Source organism: Mauremys reevesii, linkage group 4, assembly GCF_016161935.1.
Source record: "Mauremys reevesii isolate NIE-2019 linkage group 4, ASM1616193v1, whole genome shotgun sequence".
NCBI lineage: Eukaryota > Metazoa > Chordata > Testudines > Geoemydidae > Mauremys > Mauremys reevesii.
In genome coordinates, this window is record NC_052626.1 from 104,932,711 (window position 1) to 104,954,890 (window position 22,180).

The window sequence follows — 22,180 nt, forward strand, 5'->3', positions numbered from 1 at the left end:
TTTGCCTAGTGTGCAGGGGAAATGCACACTTGCTGCCAGACTTTTGTTCAGCAAGTTTCCTATCACAGTGCTACAGAGCTGGGATTCTACTGTATTTTACCCACTATACCAGGGATTGTTTTTAAACACACACTAACAAGTCCACAGGCTCAGTAAACATTATCTCTGCTCTAAACGACATTAGCATGAAAAGGATTATCACCAAGAAATATGTCACAACTGAAAATATTTTAAAATCTCAACTTTTGCCTTTCAAACTTTTCATGAGAATGTAGCACCAGCAAAAGATGCAAATCAGCAGCCTGAAACCCTTTGTACATAGACTAGGCACAGATGAGCAGCAGAAGCAAAAAACAAAACCTCTCCCTACACTCTCCTGACAATACACCATAGCTCAGACAATGAAGGGCTGACTCGGGGGGCCGTGAGGAGAGTGTTCAAACTACATTCCTGTTTAGGGAATATCTACATGGAGAAATTTTCTGGCACAATTATATTGTAATAATTATTCTGCTATAATTATATCAATACAAGTCCCTGTACAGACCGCTGTTGCAGAATAAAAGAAATTTTATGTCAGAATAGAATCATAGAATCATAGAATCATAGATCAGAAGGGACCAATATGATCATCTAGTCTGACCTCCTGCAAGATGCAGGCCACATTAGCCGATCTCTCCTCCATTCAGCAGCCCCCCCCCCCCCCCATGGAGGAAAAAAAAAAAAACCCCAGCCCACCAGCAATCTACCCTAAAAGGTTAAGAATAACATATCATTGACCCATTGTACATCCTATCATACCATCTCCTCCATAAACTTATCTAGCTTAGTCTTAAAGTCATCTAACTGACAATTTATATCCGCTTGTCCTCGTGTCCACATTAGCACTGAGCTGAAATAATTCTCTCCCTCCCTGGTATTATCCCTCTGATATATTATTTAAAGAGTGTAATCATATCTCTCTATCCTTCTTCATATGACAGGCCTTCCATTCCTCGGACCATTCTAGTGGCCCTTCTTTGTACCTGTTATAGAAGCAAAGTAATTACTCTTCTGACACAATATCACCTTTATTCCACAATAGAGATCTATACAGGGATGTGTACTGATATAATTATAACAGAATAATTCCATTAGAACTATGCCACGAAATTTCCCCAAGTAACAAGCCCCCCATTGACAAACAAGTTATTTTGCTCAATTCAGAGTTAGTTGGGTGCAATTCTTTGACCTGTGTTATATAGGAGGTCAGACTAGATGATCTAGTGGACCCTTCCTAGCCTTTAATCTATTAATTTAACTAGAATAGTGGTTTTTTGTATTGAGTGCAGTCCAACAGGAGCTGGACAAGGATCTTCAGCTAATCTCATACAGGCCAAACAAGCCCTCAGTTGGTAACATTTTTTGTCACTATCTAATGAGTGTGAACAGATTGTGGTTGAAATCTTGGCCTCATTGAAGTCAATGGGAATTTTGCCATTGATTTCAATGAGGCCAGGAATGCACCCTAATTATTAAAAAGAATCCAGCAGCTTGGCTGATGTCACTAATGGACTCTACTCTACCAATAAACTATACTATGCTGATAATCATTCCCGCACAGGAAAGAGCCTGGAATGTTATCCCTTGGCCTGAAGGTCATTCTAGCACTCTATCAGAACAATGGAAAAAAGAATTTCAGAGGGGAGAGCTGTTCACTGAGGAGTCCCTACACCTAAAGCCCAATATATTAATAATATATCTCATTACCAGTCCAATTCCCTTTTAATCTTAAAACTTTGTAGATGAAATGTTGTTTAATGACAGTTTATAGATACTATCCTGAATTTAGAGCCACCCAAATCTAAACAGATCCCATTTGTTTTCCTCTGATTCATAGCATATGATGCATTCATTTAAAACACATACAACCTCTGCATAACGCATTGATAATATGGAGTGGGGAATGACCATCTATTGGCCAGGAGTTGGACTAGATGAGCCAATAGGTCTTCTCCATTCTCAATTTCTATAAAAGTTACTTTAAGGAGTTTGTAAAGCACTACACATCAAGAGATGCAAACAAGCAAAGGTTGTGAATGCTGAAAGAAACCTCTGGTACCTTCCCAATAAAGGCACATCTATAGTACTCTCTTAGATAAGCATAGTTAAAATAATGTAATGAAAAGGCCAGAAGGCTACTTCCACTGGAAGAAAGATAATTTGTCTCATTACCTTCTCTCTGAGCTTTGTCTCATTAGTTTTAGTGACAAAGCAAAGGCTTACAATATATTGAGAGACAGTGTTAAAAACAAATTTCTGATAAAAGAAGACATGTTTCACAGGATATTTTACAACAGGAAACAGGTTTCAGTTCTATTCTTAGAAGTTACCTTCACTCACGACAGTAGTAAATATTTGACAGTTCTTCAGAAGGTATATTTGACACAGAATAAAGAAAACCAAAGTGCTTTTTAAAAACAACTTTATTATAAACCTGTAGTTTTAATAAAATATTCAAAATATTCAAAACAAACCCTGCAGCCACTCAGTTACCAACTGCTTCCAATAACATATAAAAAATGCCAGAAACGACTGCAATTCTTATGGTGACTTCAGTCAGTGTTTTCAGACTTTTCAGTCCCCTGCCAACAACAGAGATGCTGTCAATTACCTGATGGAAAGGCTGAGTAATACCACCCCTGAAAACTAGAAGTTTGGATGAAAAGACTTAGCACACATACAGATATTGTATCTTCAATAATTACCTCCTGTACATGTAACTCATGGCAAATAAAGTGGAAGCCAACAGAAATCTGGATAACTGTGGAATGTATGTATGCTAATGAGCTATTCTCCATTAACTTGTTCCATCCTCCTTTATATCTCAAATTAATTTTGTCTACTTGTTGCCTGTTCCAGTTTATAGACACGACATGAGCCAACATATTGCTGTAGTATCTTTCATGTCCAAACACAGCAGACGAGCTGCACTGCACCCAGATAAAACATGTGAAAATGTACTGCAGTTACAAAAAACCCGAAGAGTGGGATTTTGAGAAGAGTTTGAGAGAGTTGAAATTCAATGGGAGTTGGGATATCTAACTCCCTCAAGCGTCTTTGAAAATCCCAGCCTAAAAAAGCCATTTCTAATGTCATTCAAAATTATTCAACATAACAATATACATCAATAAGGAACGAGAACTGTTTGATACACGCTATTTTTCTGAACTGAAGCATAGAGAGCATTTCTAAAAAGCAGCATTTTGTTATATGCAAGAGATTAAATCCAAATCTACTCTATAACTCTGAGTCAGACGACTTGACTACAACAAGCAGAAGTTGCAGTGTAGCCTGAAAGTAATTCATTTTAAACTGTGTTGGAGCTGGATTCCCTAGATTGCCCCATAGTGAAAGGGGGCTTAGAAATTAGATGTACAGACATCGTAGTGGAATATGTTGGAATATTTCTGCTATAACATCTGCACACACTACTGACATCTTCCAAAACAAGGCAAGTCAGTGTGATAGAACTGCTTTTCTGAGGTGACTGAAGAAATTAATGATTGCTTAGGTAGAAGATATTTAAGATTTCTTATTGACTAACCTTCCTACCAAGAACAATTTAAAAGAGTCACTAGCATTTTAAAAGATTCAGTACATTTCATTGTTTCAACAGATGAAAAGCACAAGCTCACAGATTATTAAAACACAAAAGTATATTTACAGTTCTGCTTTGTATACCAAATAAGCAGCTAGAAATCAAAAGCCTCTGATCACAAAAGCCGACAAGACTTCAGGATGAAGAACTGACTTCAAGTGAGTTTATTTCCTTCCCCATCCCAGATCAGGTTAATCCAAGATTAACCAGGAATATCTGTGGAATTTCTTAAATACCATCTGTAGGTAAGGGGGTTTACTCATTCGTCTGAGTTTACTGACATGTTGATTACTAAAATACTGCAAAGAAACAGTCAAAATCCTCATTCCATAGGAAGAAAATATTCCATGTACTTTCTTATGTCTGGAGCCTCAGGCTTGGGAAACGTTTTTCTAGACTGTCAGCAAGCGTCTGATCAGCCTCACGCAGTGCTTCAAGGAAACTTTCCACCTAGAAATAAAACACAAGTATGCCAAATACACTGAGATGGAACAAAGGAATTGCCCTCCTGGATCAGACCATTGGTCTGTATATTCCAGTATCCTCTCACTGACAGCAGATAGTACTATTTCAGAAGAAGGTGCAAGAAACCCCGCACTAGGCAGTTATAGGATAATCTGCCCCCCAAATGTCCAAAATTAGAAGCTGGTTTGAAGCCTGAAGAACGACTGCTTATATCACTTCCAAGACACTTTTTTTTTAGTGTTTACTAGTGTAGAACTGGATCTTCTAGTTATCTATATAAATAGCTAAACATTTTTTGAATCATGCTAAACTCTTGTCACAAGATATCATTGAGGCCAGTGACATCCATAGACTAACCTATAGAATACAATTCACTCTAATACCAGTGAAGGTTTGATCTTGCTTTAAAAAATATACATATATGTTTATCGTTCTTTGGAAATCAGATTTTTTTTTTAAATCATTCTATAAAAACAAAGAAGCTCTGCCAGTTTATGAGCTGATGATCTAGCTCAAAGTTTTGGCTGATGTGAGCCAAAAGAAAAGGAAAGAAAATAAGAATGTCTGATGTTGCATTAGATATTGCATCTTATGTCAGAGTAATCCCGCCCTCTCTATACCTGGCTATAAATTGCCCTGCATGTTTTCACCCATGTTAAAGATTTGGTAACATACTCACAGCAGTGAAATATAGTGGTAAAAGATTCTGAAACGCACAGGAACATTTCTGTTCATTTAGATGCCCCTGGTTCAATCCCTCCAATATGTTTTCCTAGAAAACAACAGTAAAAAATAAACACAACTAGTATTTCATAAACAGTTGCTGAATACAGAATCTCAGTCACATGCATAGTGCCATATAAACAATCCCCTTCGTTTTCATTTACCAAAAAACTCCCAGGTTTTACAAAAAGTATTATTCAGTTTTTTCTGATTTTCACCTACTTTTGTATCATTCAAATATATAAAAAGTAACTTGTTTTATTAGAAAAATACAGATATCTCATGCATTGTATTGTATTACGATGATACGTTTGTCTGTGTGTATGTGCAAGGCTGTCTGTTGAAGTAAAGCTACATATTAGTCTACAGGAGACACACAATACACAGGCACAGGCACAAGCTCTGAAGTGCGTGCGCAACTGAACATACTGATGAATCTCATGCCCACCACGTACACATTTCAAGCTGTTATCAGATAACGGTTTAAAGATTTGACATATACAAATGGGAAGAAAACGAAAATCTGTATCAGAATACGTTTCAGAACTCAAGGAAGTACTCAAAATTTAAAAAAAAAACAAAAGCAGGAGAAAAGGATGAAGTTGAGTGTACGCGCTGCACATGATGTGGCCCAATTATTAAATGTAAATATTCATAGTCTAATAGTTCTAAATATACAACAGCAAACTTTTTATTCAAATGAAAAGTTTTATTTAGGGATTAGAGATGTATTGTTTTCTTAAACTCAGAGGTGGCATTGCGTTTTGAGTTGTTTTAATTCTGCAGCAAACCACACTGATGAATGGAATTCAGAGCATTAGTCTACTGAATACTTTTTTCCCCGTCTTTCCATCCACCAAAATAAAACCCGATATTTACCCAGAAAAATTATTAATAGTTTTTTGCACTGACTTTCATCTGTTTTTGTTGATGTGGTAATAAACACTGATAAATTCCTGTGAAAAATCAAACAAACTAAAAACTGAAAATAGAGGGCTCCACATTATCATGTCCTCTTATTGCAAAGGAGGTAAAATACATGAAACAAGAAAGAAAGCTTATAGTCTAGAGCAGGGATCGGGCATGTGGCCCATCAGGGAAATCCGCTGTCAGGCCGAGATGGTTTGTTTACCTGCAGTGTCCGCAGGTTCGGCTGATCGTAGCTCCCACTGGCCACGGTTTGCCACTCCAGGCCAATGGGGTCTGCGGGAAGCAGCGGCCAGAACATCCCTCGGCCTGTGCCGCTTCCCGCAGCCCCCATAGGCCTGGAATGGCAAACCGTGGCCAGTGGGAGCTGCGGACGCATGGACGCTGCGGACGTTGGATGCATCCGACGAAGTGGGTATTCACCCACGAAAGCTCATGCTCCAAAACGTCTGTTAGTCTTTAAGGTGCCACAGGACTCTTTGCTGCTTTCAAAGAATTCAGAAATACCTTGATCTCTATCTTGTGTCATATAGGTTACAGTTGTACCTCCAGTCACTTCTCTAATCAGAACCTTACACAACTCAATTCTGGTACATAGTTGTACTTTGAGCAAAGAAAAGGAAGAAAATGCTCCTTAAATAATAATATTTCCTCTTTCCCTCCTCTGTATAAAATCCTCCTAAAATGTTTCTCTTTACCTTAGTCAATTCTTGAAGCATATTGGAAAGCAATTCACAACAGATATCCTTCAAGATTTTCAGATGGAAGTCTTCCTCAACTGTTCCCGACTTCTCAGTCTCCTCTGGTTGGGATTTCTTTGCGTTATCAAAAGATCTCTTCCCACAGTCCTCCATGTTTTGCAAGATTCGAATCAAGCTCCCAATCAGAGGCATATCTAATATACAAAGCCAGGAAACCACAGTTTTACAAACCGAAAGGCAGATTTGGCATTTTTTTCAAGCTACTGTGAAGAGGATCCATTTTGAAACATGAAGAAAGATTTGATAAGGATGTAGAAATGTACATTCTGATTACTTCAAGACCACAGGTTATCTGTATATGTCACCATTTGTCAATAAGGTTTTTAAAAGTGTTAAGAGATAGCACAATCCAGGAGACAAAACTCTAGAGAACTGGAAATTGTTACATATAATTGGTATCTCACTTGCTATCATAACTGCACACCACTCCTTTCTGCAGGCTATGTGTCTTTAAAGACATAGCCCCATGGCATGGGGGAATTTCCCCAGCAACAGCTCACAGCAAGCACAATACCTCTCATGCTTCTGAGCCCTAAGCCAAACCAATCTCCCCACTTTTACTGGAAGGGTATGTGCTACCTTGTGCAGGTCCAACTCCTTGAGCCCTCTCCCCATTACTTGTATACCTAGGCTGTACCAAGCCCAGACCCAACAACAAAGGAAACCTGGACATCGCTGTAAGCCCTTCAGTTTAGTTACCATCTGAAGAAAGCAAAACAGAGGGTAATACAGTAAACTTTGCACAAAAATAAACCCAACTGCCAGCCAAGTGAGCAGTGCAATCTTCTGCTGCTAAAGAAATCAGCTCTCGTTCCATGTCACTCCTTTCCATTTTAAAGGCTGGCCTATGTTTTCATCCATTTCTCAGTGACATTCACGATTGATGCAAATGATAAAAATGCATGAATTAAATGCGGAATTCCCCCCTACCTCTTAAAATAACTGCAACCCCAGCCTCTATTATTAACGAGTATTATTTTTGCAGTTCTATTACTTATCACCATAACTGGTAAAGAGGAGACTCGGCTGAAAATCCAGCTCCAAATACCTCCAGAATTTTAGAAATGTTTAAAATCTGAACTCTGGTTTAGAAACGAATTTTGCAAGCCACCCTATCTTTACAATGGGCCAATTTGTTACCTTTATGGTGTTCTAAACCTGTAACAATTCTGTGCCCTAAACCAGTCTTGAGTAACCATTAATAAATTAAAACAACACGCCACCCCACTACTGCCATGACTCCGTCATCAATTGTACAAAAAGTAAAAATGATACTTGCTTTTTCTCCTCTTGACATATTCCTGTTGTACCTGTGAAGCAAACATGGCAGACAGTACAGACAAAATAGAGGCCAATACACTCTTCTGCTCTTGAATGATGATCGGTGGATCATCTGGCTGGCAAAGTTCATGGCAAACCAAACCATAAAGTAAAGTCCAAGTCTCTTTTCCTCCATCAGGAGACTGCACTTGAGAAAGAAAAAAACATTGATTCAAGGAGAGAATTTTTTTTTTTTACTTAAGTATCTGTCATGATCTAACGTCACTGCAGCATTGTTCCATAATATACAAAAAGTCATGCGTCTTACCAATAGCCTGAATGCCCTCATCCACTGTGGTTAGGAGCTGCAAGATATGCATATAAACATCAAGCCCCTCTGGATTATCTGAGCTACATCAAACAAAAACAAAACAAAACAGATGAATTCATTATTAACAGAAAAATGACTCTTCATGAACACTAGGATACAAGGATTATCCAACTGGCCCATAAACAACAAGAAACTTTAGAATAATAAACCATGGCACTTTTATATGACAAACCAGAGGGACCAAATCTTGTTACTAATAGGAGTAGTCCCACTGAAGTCAAAAGTTTCACAACTGAGCCTCAAGAAGATAATCAGCAGTCACCCTGGTCCCAAAAGTAAAGGAGAAAGAGCACATGTACCGGACTTGTTTTGCTGCTTCAAGTACACAAGGTACAATCTTAAAATCTGGACGTTCTTCTGGGGAATCATCTGTAGACTGTCCCACCGACTGACAAGAGCCATTTTTAATCCAATTTAACATTAGTTCTTCATCCAGGTCAAAGAGCTTGTCCACCACCTCGCCCACTTTAGCCAGCAGCTCAACTGCACAGACAAAAACATAATAAATTTTGATGAATAATGAAAAAAACAGCATACAAAATTCTCACCTCTGTTAACACACAAAAACCAAAACTCAGAATAAATACTCATGTTGAGTAGCACTTCACACTTTCGGTAGGCCCACTGAAATCAAACATATGAGACCCTCAAATAGAAGAGCAAAGTATTATTATTTCTTAAAATAGGGAACACTACGGCTAACATTCTTTTAAGCCAAAAAGCTGACATTTTAGGATTTTTTGCACAAATGTTCTGCTGTTTTTATTTAGCTGAACATGAAAAACACATTTTTATAAATGTCAGTCAAGCTACATGCTTAAAACAGTGTAAGAGTTGTAATGTTACAAGAATAAGTGGAATAGCTGCCAGTACTTGGCTTATTTTTCTAAGTGTTTTTCAGTTTAGTCCTAACATGAAAACAGTGCATTTAGATAGCAAACCTTAAAAAGAGATACAATGTTACACTGGAATAACTGAAAACATGGGCTTGTTTTAAAACAATAAAAATGCCATGTACATTTACTTCAATAAGGATCATGTGATTTGCCTTAATGAAAGAAATTTGATCTGGCACAGACCTAAATCTAGGGCTGATTTCAATCTTCCCTTTTTCTTTAGGGCTCGGACAGATCTATAAAATCTACAAGAGTAGATGCAGTTTATTCTGACTTAATTAAGTTTACTATTTTTAATGTATTCTACACTTTCAAATCAAAGCCATTTGTCTTTACAATTCAGATGTACTTCAGCATTGTGTTTTAACTAATACCACCAATACCCAAATTACTTGGCAACCTACCATTTGTAGAGCTTGACATGATAAAACAAACACAGTCATACACGGATGGGTTTTCTCGGATTCTTTCAACCCAGATGTTGGCCACCTCAGCTTGGGAGAGGCAAGTTAACAACAACCTAGACAATAATTGCAATTTTAGCTTTGCATGTAATTAAAATACAGTGGGTCAGATCCTAGTTACAGTAGTGTTACTGTGGATTTACACTAATCCTACTGTACAATGCAGAAAAAAATCAGGCCCACGGGGGATGAAATCCAAGTGCACTGTGGAATTTAAGAAAGAAAAGGGAGAGAAAACAAAACAATCAGCACACTCTCAAGGATTTTATTTACAGTCATTAGAACACATTAAAACTATCAAACATCAATATTTCAGTTGCTAACAAGATGCCCTACCTGCTTGTTTCCAGCAGAGTAGGAGAGTCCGAATCACACAAATGTTGCAATAACATTTGTCTGTAAATAAAAGTTACAATATGAAGTTTAGCTGAATTGTTCTTAAAGAAAAAAATTAATTTTAGAACAGGATTAATTTCACATCAATTTTTCATACCAGCAGTTTGCCCCAACATAAAAGTAAAATCCTCCTCTACTTGTGTAGAGATTAACAATATTTCCAATTCTAAAAATTCAGACAAAATGCATTCCTGGGCATCTATCAATATATGCTCAAGGGCTTATGATGAGTGAAAAGAGGGGCCTTATGGTTAACTGACAGTTCCTCTCTTCATCATAGCTTTTTTTTAACACTGAAAATTTCTCAAAGCAGCATTATCTTTCATTCAGTAAATAGTCAGTTGCAACGCCTGAACTAAGTTGGGGCAGGGGACAAGAAACTGTTCCTCTTCTTAACATAATCCACGTCAAATACAGAACAGTGGATTAATTTATCTGCATTGTACTTCTCAAGACAGACAACCCCAATAAATGATCCTTTCTTTGTTAAAAAATAAAATAAAAGAAACCACTACAGAGTCAAAAATATTTGTAATCAAATTAATTTTAACCTAATCTATTTGGTCCAAAATCTAAGACTAAACAGAGTCTTAATGCTTAATCCATATTTTGTAAACATATACACACCCGATGGAAAGCAAAAGCACACGCAAACAAACTTACCCAAGATTGTCATCTTTGCTAATAGACATGCATATGTCTTGGAAACAGGCCATATTACCCAATATTCCCACACAGATTTCCTGTGAAATCACAATATAGTTAGATTAGACAATGCAATATAGGTGACAATTTCCTTTCCATGACCTTAGGGTACAGATCTAACTGTGATGGAGCTGGTTCTCACTTCTCTTCTACATGAGTTAGTATAAGCGTTCACTTTCCACACAGATTGAATGTTTCCATTAGAGATGTCATGTAGGAATGCCTCGGATGCACTGATGGCTAATTATACTATGGGCAAATGATGGCAAGTATTCCTCAGGCTTATCTTAGTTAAGGGTTTAAAAAAATCATATACCTTGAAACAAACTTCTCTGGTTTCGTTAGTTAGGCCAGACAAATAGATATTTTGTGTAAATCAGTTTGGAGCTTAGTTGGATTCATAAACATAAGAACAGCATAAGAACAAACAACTTGGCACACAAATGCAACCCCATGACACATTCACCTCCGGATAAGAGAAAGGATCTTCTCAATAAGCCCCCAACAGACCCCCTCAATTTCTGATTGCAGTATTTTTAAAAACAAAATGCAGCAGATATCACCAACAGACTATATTCACTCCTGGACTATGACCAAAAGAATGTACAGCTCTACACAGAGATCAAGGGATCTGAAGTATCTTGTGGAATAACCAGTGCTAATAACAAATGTCACTGGAAACCTGGAAATCTTAAATCTTCAGTAACAAAGTCTGGATTCTAGCCCTGGCAGGTCAAAAAGTTAAAAAAAAAAAGTCATTTTTACTCCTGTCTTTTTTCACCACCTTTAAATTACACCACAATTTTGGCAGTCACTGTCTCAAATTGCTCAGGAGAGAAGCCAATGCCATGGCAGTATATGATAAAAGAATTTGGAACCCAGCTTTCAAATGACATAAAGCATTAAGAGTGAGATTTTTAAAAGCCATCAGTATTAGCCTAACTCTTCTTCCACTGACTTCAGTGGGAATGGAGTTAAGACAACACTGAGCACTTCTGGAATTCCAAATCTTAATTCTTATCTATAGTGGACTGTGAGATATAGATTGCTAAAATCACATGAACTGAAAGCGGGGAGCGGGGGGAGGGGACACGAGAGCGGTGCGGGACGGAGGGAGGATGGGGCGGGTCAACAAGTGATTATAAGAATGATAGAATTTTAAGTATCTGATAATCCACTAAGACCAAAATCACTTTGGGAGACCAGAACAAATACCTACATTCAAGACCTGTAACAATTTTTAAGCACTGATCATAGACCAATGAGCAGAAGGAAGATTGAAAGCACTGGATGTAGTGTATTTTACAAGCCACCCCTCTCCTCACCATTCAAATAATATACAAACAAAACATGAAGGAAGGAGAAAGAGGAGGATATTTTGCATGTGTTCACCCAGGACTATCTGTTATTGCTATTAAACAGGATAGCAGTTTCCATTAATGTATACTTACAATAAGTCGAGGACACTTAGACTTGGCAAACACTCCCATAAATATATCAGGGGCATTAAATTCTTGGAGAAATAATGCGACATCCTGGGGAGAAAAAAAGGGTTAATTAGGCATATTTTTTTCCTTTTTAAAATATAATTTCCACATGCAAATCAAATGTTTCTCTCATGAAAGGCTGGATCAAGCAGTTGTCAGATTCACTAGAACAGGTGAGTTATCTACCAACCCCTGCAGGCTTGTCAATTACAGTCAATGATGAAAGAAAATAAGAGAGACACAACTGTAGATATGATTGATCTTGACCTCTTCCCTCCTGTCTTCCAGTTGTCATAGTTTTTGCCTTCCTCCTGCTGATCTTCAAAGCAAATTTTCTGCTTTCCCAGTCTACCTGGAAGTTATTCTCTATAAATCTCCCTTGGACAATTCTATGAAATCAATATTCTCTGTGAATCTAAGGTTATTCACTATCTTCCCACATGAAATAAGAAGAGTCATATTATCTCTCAGTGCTAATCAATATTGCTTCCAGTACCAAGATGAACAAATCTGGCTAAAGCGTGCATCCTTGTCTCACTTCTATGGCTATCTTGAACCTTTCCATCAGCTTCTTGTCTACTTTCGCCATACTCATTGACTTGCTGTAGATGTTTTCTACCAGCTGGATCAATTTTTGGGGGATGCCATATGTTCAAGACTTGTCATAATTTTTTCTGCCAAACGCTATCAAAAGGTTTAAAATCTCTAAAGTTGTTATAACAAATTTGGTTGTGTTCTATCTGTCTGATATCTGTCTCAAAACAAAGAGCTGACTTTTTATACTCCATCCTGGTCTAAATCTGGTCTGTCCTTCTGCAAGCACTGCTTTATGTACCTCTTCATTCTCCCCTGCAAGGCTCTGATGTGTGCTCTTCCTCGCATACTCAGTAAGCTGATTCCTTCATAGTTCTTAAACTCATTCTTATCTCCTGTTTTATAGATCAGTACTATTATTGCTTTCCTCCATTCACTCTGCACTTGCTCTTACGTCTAAATCTTGTTAAATAGATTGTGCATTGCCTTTAATGTGTGTTCCTCACGTGCACCTCACTGCTCTGAGGGTATGTTGTTAATTCCCAGCACCTTTTCCTTTTTCAGACTTTCTAGTGAAATCTTTACTTCTAAGAACTCCAGCTTCTCTTCTCTCTCATTTGTACAGGAGAACTTTTCAGGGACCATTTCATCTACTATGTTCCGGATTCTGTACAACTCTTCAAAATATTCTTTCCCTCCTTTGCTTCTTCATCCTCAACTATTTGCCCCCACTTGTCTTTCACTGTTGACAGCTTCAACTTATATGTCCCATTCAGTTTTCTTATCTTTCAATACAACTTGTGTCACACTTCTCTTTGTTGGTTTCAGAGTAGCAGCTGTGTTAGTCTGTATCTGCAAAAAGAACGGGAGTACTTGTGGCACCTTAGAGACTAACAAATTTATTTGAGCATAAGCTTTCGTGGGCTACAGCCCACTTCATCAGATGCATAGAATGGAACATACAGTAAGAAGATATATATACATACAGAGAACATGAAAAAGTGGAAGTAGCCATACCAACTATAAGAGGCTAATTAATTAAGGTGAACTATTATGTAGTGATAATCAAGATGGCCCATTTCTCCTGCTGATAATAGCTCATCTTAATTAATTAGCTTCTTATAGTTGGTATGGCTACTTCCACTTTTTCATGTTCTCTGTATGTATATATATCTTCTTACTGTATGTTCCATTCTATGCATCTGATGAAGTGGGCTGTAGCCCACGAAAGCTTATGCTCAAATAAATTTGTTAAGTCTCTAAGGTGCCACAGGTACTCCTCCTCCACTTCTTTTTGAGTATTCCTCTTTTTTTTTAAAAAACACAACATTGTTCTGTCTTTTCAATGTTCATTTCTTCTTTCACCAGAAACATGATGTTTTTCTGCACAGCTTCTTTGTATTTTCTTTCCTGACACATTTCCTGATCAACTGGTCATAGATTTTAGCTCTTGGCACGTTTTCAGCTGCTCCAGGCTTCAACCCCATCAATGTCGACATTAACTTATGAATTGATCTAGTATCTGTCACAAATCATCTGCATGACAACACACTTGATTTCCACCTGCAATTCACAAGTACAATGTCTATCGTATTCTTACTTAGCCCATCAAGTGATAGCCAATTCCACTCCCTCATCGGCTTTCTTTGTTGGAACAATGTGTTCATTATCACGGGGTTGTTACATAGGCAGAAATTTAGTAGCTTCGCTCCTCTTTCGCTTTCTTCACTGAGTTTCAATCTGCCCTTTTGCTCCATCCCAGAAATCCAGTCCAATCCTATTTTCACATGAAAGTTTCCCAACACTATAACATACCTTGTCTTCAAACTTCTTGTATTGTTTTCTGTAGATCATTACAAAATTCATTGGCTTCTTTCTTGCGCGGTGCTACAGTCAGTGCATATATTAGTACTCGGGGCTTTGGAGCTGTGCTTCAGCTCCGCTCCAGCTCCAGGCAAAAACATGCAGCTCCACTGCTCCGGTGCTGCTTCGCGCTCCAGCTCCGAGCTCCGCTCCAAAGCCCTGCTTGTACTATTGTGACAGCAGCAGATTTTATTCTAAATCTTGTCCTCAACATATGAAAAGATATTGGACTTTAGCACCAATGTGAAAAGTCCTGGTGTCTGCCCCTTCTGTTCCCAGGACCCAACTGCCTGTGTCTAATTGAAGATCTTTCTTCATGAGCTAGTGCAGGGGTAGGCAACCTATGGCACGTCTGCCGAAGGCGGTACGCGAGCTGATTTTCAGTGGCACTCACACTGCACAGGTCCTGGCCACCGGTCCGGGGGGCTCTGTATTTTAATTTAATTTTAAATGAAGCTTCTTAAACATTTTAAAAACCTTATTTACTTTACATACAACAATAGCTTAGTTATATATATTAGACTTATAGAAAGAGCCCTTCTAAAAACATTAAAATGTATGACTGGCACGCGAAACCTTAAATTAGAGTGAATAACTGAAGACTCGGCACACCACTTCTGAAAGGTTGCCAACACCTGAGCTAGTATTTGCTTTAAAGTGCATAAAAAATACTTGCTATTCTCAGCCTCGTACTTGAACAAGCTTCATAACAGGGACAGGCATCTTTCATACTCTGCTTAGGAGACCCTCAGCAGATAGCATCAGCTAGAATAGAGAAGGAGCAACACCATTCAAGTTGGGAAGCTGGCAAAGAGTGCTTGTTTCTAGGTCTTGCACTAACCAGAGCTATCAATCCTCTTCTTTGAGGAGCATTTTGACTGAGGACATTCAGTGAAAGGTTGAACCACTACAGAGAAATTTCTAAGCTTTACAGTTGTATTCAACACTTCATTACAGACTGCTCACCAACATACCTCGTCCATTGACATGTCCCACATTTTACAAATGTCATTCTCCATTTCTTCATCTAGCTCTGTCTGTACTTCCTCACGGTTCGAGTTGGAATCACTCTTTTCAGGGCTAATGACCTATCAAGTGAAGTAAAAAGAAAATGGAGCAATAGTAAGGGAGTGACAGTGAAGAACTACAATGAATTGTTCAAGACAATCTATTGCTTTAGTTATCCAAAGACAGACGTCACTAACAATCTACTCTTTTCAGACCTTCCAAAACTGTACTGCTCATTTTTAAGCATTTTCTAAATAAATCTTCTTAGGCAGAAAATACTTTCCTTTAACAATATGCAGGCCTTTCACCTCACCTTGCCTCAATTTACCCATCTAAAAAAGCAGGGACAACAATACTTACCTATCTGACAGACTGCTGGGAAGTTTAACCAACATTTGTTAGAGGGTGGGAGGTCCTCTCTTGAAATGTTCAAGTATTACTTCCTTTGCAGAGATATTACACACAGGTGAGTAAGATATATTTCTCATAACAAATTAATTGTGTGCTCTGGGCTAGCTACATTAAAGTTATCAAATCATACAACGATATTAGAGATGTCTAGTGAACTTTAAATAACTAAAGCTGTAGTGAAAAACAAGTCACAGTCACACAGTTTAAGCCAGAAGGGACAGCCAGATCATCCAGTCTGACCTCCTATATATCACAGGCCACCATCACCACCCAGCATCTAGACACTAAATCAAACCATCAAAATTAGACAAAAATTTTACAGCCCACAATAGACTAGACTATTATGTGCCACAGACTGAGGTGCACCAGTGCCCTAGGCCCCCGCAATGGCAGGGAAATAATTGATTAAGTGAGATTATACCTAGATAAACCCGTATCCACATGCTGCTGAGGAAGGAAAAATCCCCCAAGGCCACTGCCAAGCTAAACTGGGGGAAAATTCCTCTCTCACCCCACATATAGCAACTGATTAGACCCTGAGCATGTGAGCAAGAATCAATCAGCCACGCACCTGATAGAGAGAACATTTGGTGCCAACTTAGGACACTGGATGGGGAGGGCCAGTACTCTATCTCCAGCCCTGGCCATCCCTGATGCTTCAGAGGAAGGAAATAGAAAAAAGAAGAACACACACCCAGAATACACTGGGGGCCAGGAAATGCCTTTCTGACCCCCACCACTGGCTGACTAAAACCACAAAACATGAGCTTTTAGGAACATGAGACATAAACCAGAAGTGAACCCCAGGGCTCTTAAGCCTTGACCCCCTACATCACAATCAACCTTGTCATATGTACTCATAAATTATACTCATAAATTTCTCCAGTGCTCTTATAAAACTAACTGAGTTGGTTGCTCCACAACTCATATTGGGATGCTGTTTCCACTCCTCTAATGACTAGAAACATTCTTCTAATTTCCCGCCTGAATTTGTTCCTGAGCAGTTTACATCCGTTTATTCTTGCACCAAAGCTGTCCTTTAGATTAAATAGCTCTTCACCCTTCCTTATAATAGCGAGCAATCTTTTTCCTGGTTATTCACTGAGGTCACTTTCTCTCCATGTTACAACACGCATTATTTAACCTGCAGGCCAACTGTTAACACAGAAAGAGCTCAGTACCTAAGTGTCCCTCAGTCTTCTGAGGCTGATGAATGGTACTTATCACGCACCTCAATCAGTTTTGTAAGGATACTGAACAGCCAATGCTTGCTGTAGACTGTGTTCCCAATAGAATCCCCTGCAGCCTGCTCGTCCTCAGCGTCACTAGAAGGGGGTGAAGGATTCCGGTCCATTTTTCAGAAATCTAGCACGATCTCTGGACTAGAAGCTTTCCCACAATCCTGCTTCTCTAGAAACAAACATGAGTGGGGAGTGACTCCAGGCAAGAGCTGGCAGCATGCCTATCCCCACCAAACCACGGAGAGGTCCCAGTACTGGGTTTACCATGGCAGCAGTGGCTCCATGGCGCCGGGCCCATACTCAGAAGGGGCCCCAGTGTCCGGAATTGCTGCTCCAGCCTCCAGCGGCCAACCCAATCCCCCAGACAGCTGAGCCGGCCAGAAAAATTGCCCCCGCCCTTGCTCTGTCCCCACCCCGCCTCTTCCCATACCTGCTCTGCCCCCACTCCACCCTTCCCCGGAGGGGCTGCAGCAGGGGTCAGGTGCGCCCTGCACTCACGGGGCAGCAGGAAATGGAGTGACCAAGCCACAGCCCACTCCGCCAGCTCATGCTAGGGGGCAGTTTCCTTCCTGTCCCCCAAGCCTGCTCCTGCCCCCCCACAGACTTTGGGTGCAGCTTCCCCCCGCCGAGGCCTAGGGATGTCTAGGGAAAGCCCTATTGGGCCCCTCCAGGCATGTGGGCCCTGAGGGAGCCTGGCCAGGGAAGGCCGGACTCATGCTCTGTCCTGGCTGGTTGTGCTGCTTCTGAGGGGCCAGAGGGATCCCTGACCAGCCCCAGCACTACTGCAGGCTCAGCCCATGCATGGACATAGTCACTGCCAGCAGGCCGGTGAGTGTGGCTGGGGGGCAGGAAGGGTATGGGGACTGGGTCTCTGGAGGGTCTGTTGGGAGCGGGGGAGACTGGGCAATGGGGATTCTGTGTAGGGTACTCCTGGGGGAATGAAAACAGATCCCCTGCAGATTTCTTTGCTTCCCTTTCAAAAGTGACCGAGAAGCAAAGGGATGGGGGTGGCAGCTGAGAATGGGCTTCGTTTGGGGGGCAGTACCCCAAACAGAGGCGAGGTGTGGGGGCTCACAGAGTCGCATACCACTGCCTCCTGCACTTTCTGCAAGCACAGAGCTGCTCAGCTGAAAAAAGAGGGTGCTGCTCAGAAGATGCCACTTTCTAGGTCCTAGTGCTGGTTGAGCTCCTCTTCTGTGCGCTGGGAGCCATTCTGTTTTCTGTACAACAGAAAGTGCCTATGGTGGGTTAGGGCAGAGCAGACTGGGGCTAGGGGGAAAGAAGCAGTGGGAAAGGAAGGGGGTGGGATGGGGAGATGGAGCAGTGGGGAAGGGGCATGGGATGTGTCAAGGTTGGGTGCAGCCTCACTGCCAAGTCCCTGTCTCAGTGGAGTGGGGGAGGCTGCAGGGTATTCTCCCACCTCTATGCAACCAGTGTCCTGTGCTCCCCATTGCCATGTTGGAGCCTCTACATTTATTTATTAACAAATAAAATATACAAAATTTTAAAACTCTGTGTGCAGAATGTTTAATCTTTTGGTGCAGAATGCCCTCCGCAACACGGGGTGGTGTGCGGCTGTGATGGTGGGGCTGTGAGGAAGGTGGTGGGCAGTGGCGAGGTCTATGGGCGGGGGACATAAGCGTGGAGCACTGGGCAGGGGGGGCACTGTGGTGCGGACCTGCCCTCAAGGGAAAGGGGCCCACGGGCAGCACAGGCCAGTGTGCGCCTGGCAGCTGCAGGTTTGTAACCAGAGCCCTCCTGCTGGGCTGCTCCCGCCACGCTGTGCCTCACTGCCCCCAGCCCGCCCTGCACGCTGCAGACTGACCATGCCGCCCCCCTGCACCTTGCCCCATGGGAGCCCACAAATATGCTTGGCGCCGGGCGCACAAAAAGATTATCCGGCCCTGTGGTCTCCCGCAACCACAACCTGGGTCCCCTTCCCCGCCAGGGCACGAACTCCCCGCGCCACACAGCACCGATTATTCCCCCTCCCACCCCGGCGCCGCTCCCTGAACCCGGTCCCTACCCCGCCGGGACACCCCCTCCGCCGTGCACCGGCTCCGCCGCGTCCCCTGCCCCCGTCCCACGTCCCCAGACCGCACCGCGCACACACCGCGCGGGGCACCGGCTCCCCCGCCCGCCGCTCCCAGACCAGCGGCTGCCGGGCCGGGCCGGGGCCGGGGCCGGGGCCGGGGCCGGGGCCAGCGGACTCCGCCCATCGCCCGGCGAGGCAGAGGCGCGGTGCGGGGGGGCTCCCGGAGCGAGTCGCGGCCGCTCCCTCCGCGGGGGCTCGGCCCTCGCGCTGCTGCGGGGACGGGAGCGGCTTCGGCGCCGCGAGGGGCTCACCTGGCAACAGGGCCCAGCGCTCTCCGCCGCGCGGCACCAACAACCGGCCCGGCAGCCAGCCAGAGAGAGACAGACGGACAGCGCCTCAGCCGCCCCACAGCGCCCCCTGCAGCCCTGCCCCCCACAGACAGACAGCGCCTCACCAGCCCCACAGCGCCCCCTGCAGCCCTGCCCCCCACAGACAGACAGCGCCTCAGCCGCCCCACAGCGCCCCCTGCAGCCCTGCCCCCCACAGACAGACAGCGCCTCACCAGCCCCACAGCGCCCCCTGCAGCCCTGCCCCCCACAGACAGACAGTGCCTCACCAGCCCCACAGCGCCCCTGCAGCCCTGCCCCCACAGACAGTGCCTCAGCCGCCCCACCGCGCCCCCTGCAGCCCTGCCCCCCACAGACAGACAGCGCCTCAGCCGCCCCACAGCGCCCCCTGCAGCCCTGCCCCCCACAGACAGACAGCGCCTCAGCCGCCCCACAGCGCCCCTGCAGCCCTGCCCCACAGACAGACAGCGCCTCACCAGCCCCACAGCGCCCCTGCAGCCCTGCCCCCACAGACAGTGCCTCACCAGCCCCACAGCGCCCCTGCAGCCCTGCCCCCACAGACAGACAGTGCCTCACCAGCCCCACAGCGCCCCCTGCAGCCCTGCCCCCAGACAGACAGCGCCTCAGCCGCCCCACAGCGCCCCTGCAGCCCTGCCCCCACAGACAGACAGTGCCTCACCAGCCCCACAGCGCCCCTGCAGCCCTGCCCCACAGACAGTGCCTCACCAGCCCTACAGCGCCCCTGCAGCCCTGCCCCCCACAGACAGACAGCACCACAGCCGCCCCACAGCACCCCTGCAGCCCTGCCCCCACAGACAGCACCTCAGCTGCCCCACAGCGCCCCTGCAGCCCTGCCCCCACAGACAGACAGCACCTCAGCCGCCCCACAGCGCCCCCTGCAGCCCGGCCCCCACAGACAGTGCCTCACCAGCCCCACAGCGCCCCTGCAGCCCTGCTCCCCACAGACAGTGCCTCACCAGTCCCACAGCGCCCCTGCAGCCCTGCCCCCACAGCCAGTGCCGCACCCGCCCCACAGCGCCCCCTTCAGCCCTGCCCCCACAGACAGACAGTGCCTCACCAGCCCCACAGCGCCCCTGCAGCCCTGCCCCCACAGACAGACAGCACCTCAGCCTCCCCACAGCGCCCCCTGCAGCCCTGCCCCCCACAGACAGTGCCTCACCAGCCCCACAGCGCCCCTGCAGCCCTGCCCCCCCCACACAGACAGCCCCACAGCCGCCCCACCGCTCCCCCTGCAGCCCTGCCCCCCACAGACAGACAGCGCCTCAGCCACCCCACAGCGTTCCTGCAGCCCTGCCCCCCACAGAAAGCGCCTCAGCCGCCCCACAGCACCCCCTACCTCCAACAAATTGTCTAAGATTTGAGGCCTTTTGACTGTGCGCTTTTACCCTAAAAATTTAGGAAAGACCTTAAAAATTATTTGAACAGAGTCATGCTAAGAACCCCCCACTGCACGCTGCAAATTTGTTTGATCTTTGGTTCAAGAGTGGGATTAGGGGCTAATTACAGTGTTGTTGTAGCACTTAGTGCTCCCTGGCTATTAGAGACACAAGCTGGGTGAGGTAATGTCTATTATTGGACCAAATGTTGTTGGGGAGAGACACAAGCTTTCCAGTTGCACAGAACTCTTCTTCAGGACTGCTAGGCTGACATGATTTTGACTTTTTTAAGATTCCTTTGTTTTTAAGTGAAGATGTTAGGGTTAAATGCACTACCAGAAAACTCTAATGAGGCTGTTGTCAGCTGCCTGGTAACTATCCAAAGACTGGGATGCATACAACCAGAAAACACCGGTTTCATTTTGATTTGGTTTTGTGCTTCTCCTTTCCTTTACTTTCTTTTTGACTTCAAGTTGTGAGCATTGAGCCTTTTAAACCCTACAGTGTTTCCAAGTTTTTATCAATGTACATTAACTAGTCCTGAACTTAGTTTTGCCACCCCTGTCTGGTGCTGTTTCCACTCACTCCTGCTCTTCGGCAACAATGGGAAATTTCATCCAGTGATGACTCTGATCCAGCCTTTTTAGCCTGACTTCAGACGGAACAGGGGTTCTACCCACCTGACAACAATAAATATATATTTTTAAAACATAAGCACCATTACTGCGTATTAAAGTGGACCTAGACTCCCAGCTCCATGGAAAATGTGTTTTCATCCTTTCATTTCAAATGTTAACTTTCCTCCTGACCTGCCCCCAAAATTTCTGTTTTTGCCATGATACCTAAACCTTTGTATGGTGGTTTTTACGCCCCAAACTAATTAGCCTGGTAGGATGGTCTATTACAGGACTGGACTCCATTCCTACCTCTGCTGTAGACTCCCCTGTGATGTTAGGCAAGTCAATTAACATCTCTCAGATCCCTGTCTGTAAAATGGGGATAACAACAACAAGGAGAATTATCATAATGGATCACAGTAGTCCAGTAGCCTGTCTCTGAGAGTGGCCAGTGCCCGCTGCTTCACAGGAATATGCAACAAATTATTTAATGATTGTCCTTTACTCAATCTGGAAGATTCTTCCAAATCCTGGGCAGTTAAGGGTTACCTTTGGCCCCAAATCATGAAAAATGTGTATGTATATTGCTTTTTATCCTTTCTAATGTAGCTG

At 43.4% G+C, this 22,180-nt stretch overlaps 1 protein-coding gene across 17 annotated transcripts; it reads right to left on the minus strand.

Moving 5' to 3' along the window:
* Positions 1–2,757: 2,757 nt before the first annotated feature.
* Positions 2,758–22,074, minus strand: SAAL1 (serum amyloid A like 1). 17 transcript variants are annotated; one of them, XM_039535453.1, is made up of 15 exons: positions 19,519–19,610; positions 18,260–18,392; positions 17,163–17,256; positions 15,487–15,600; positions 12,080–12,163; positions 10,587–10,666; positions 9,864–9,923; positions 9,671–9,731; positions 9,468–9,583; positions 8,467–8,650; positions 8,105–8,187; positions 7,796–7,984; positions 6,454–6,650; positions 4,785–4,877; positions 2,758–4,090 (listed from the first exon to the last, which is right to left on the minus strand). In XM_039535453.1, exons 4-15 carry the CDS (start codon positions 15,537–15,539, stop codon positions 3,998–4,000), a joined length of 1,293 nt encoding a protein of 430 aa, XP_039391387.1. In that variant the 5' UTR covers positions 15,540–15,600; positions 17,163–17,256; positions 18,260–18,392; positions 19,519–19,610; the 3' UTR covers positions 2,758–3,997. The 17 variants fall into 17 exon arrangements, with proteins under 17 accessions (XP_039391387.1, XP_039391385.1, XP_039391383.1 ...); XM_039535451.1 differs by lacking the exons at positions 9,671–9,731; positions 19,519–19,610 and adding an exon at positions 21,878–22,074 and having other exon boundaries at positions 17,163–17,341; XM_039535449.1 differs by lacking the exon at positions 9,671–9,731 and having other exon boundaries at positions 17,163–17,341.
* Positions 22,075–22,180: the final 106 nt, after the last annotated feature.

What these genes read in the sequence shown, in the direction of transcription:
- SAAL1 (XM_039535451.1), bottom strand. Translation starts at nt 17,285, where the DNA reads ATGGACCGGAATCCTTCACCCCCTTCTAGTGACGCTGAGGACGAGCAG. An exon ending in AGCAAAGATGACAATCTTGG is followed by an intron (nt 9,924 to 10,586) that starts GTAAGTTTGTTT and finishes TTTTATTTACAG; the next exon opens with ACAAATGTTATTGCAACATT. An exon ending in ACTCTGCTGGAAACAAGCAG is followed by an intron (nt 9,584 to 9,863) that starts GTAGGGCATCTT and finishes ATTATTGTCTAG; the next exon opens with GTTGTTGTTAACTTGCCTCT.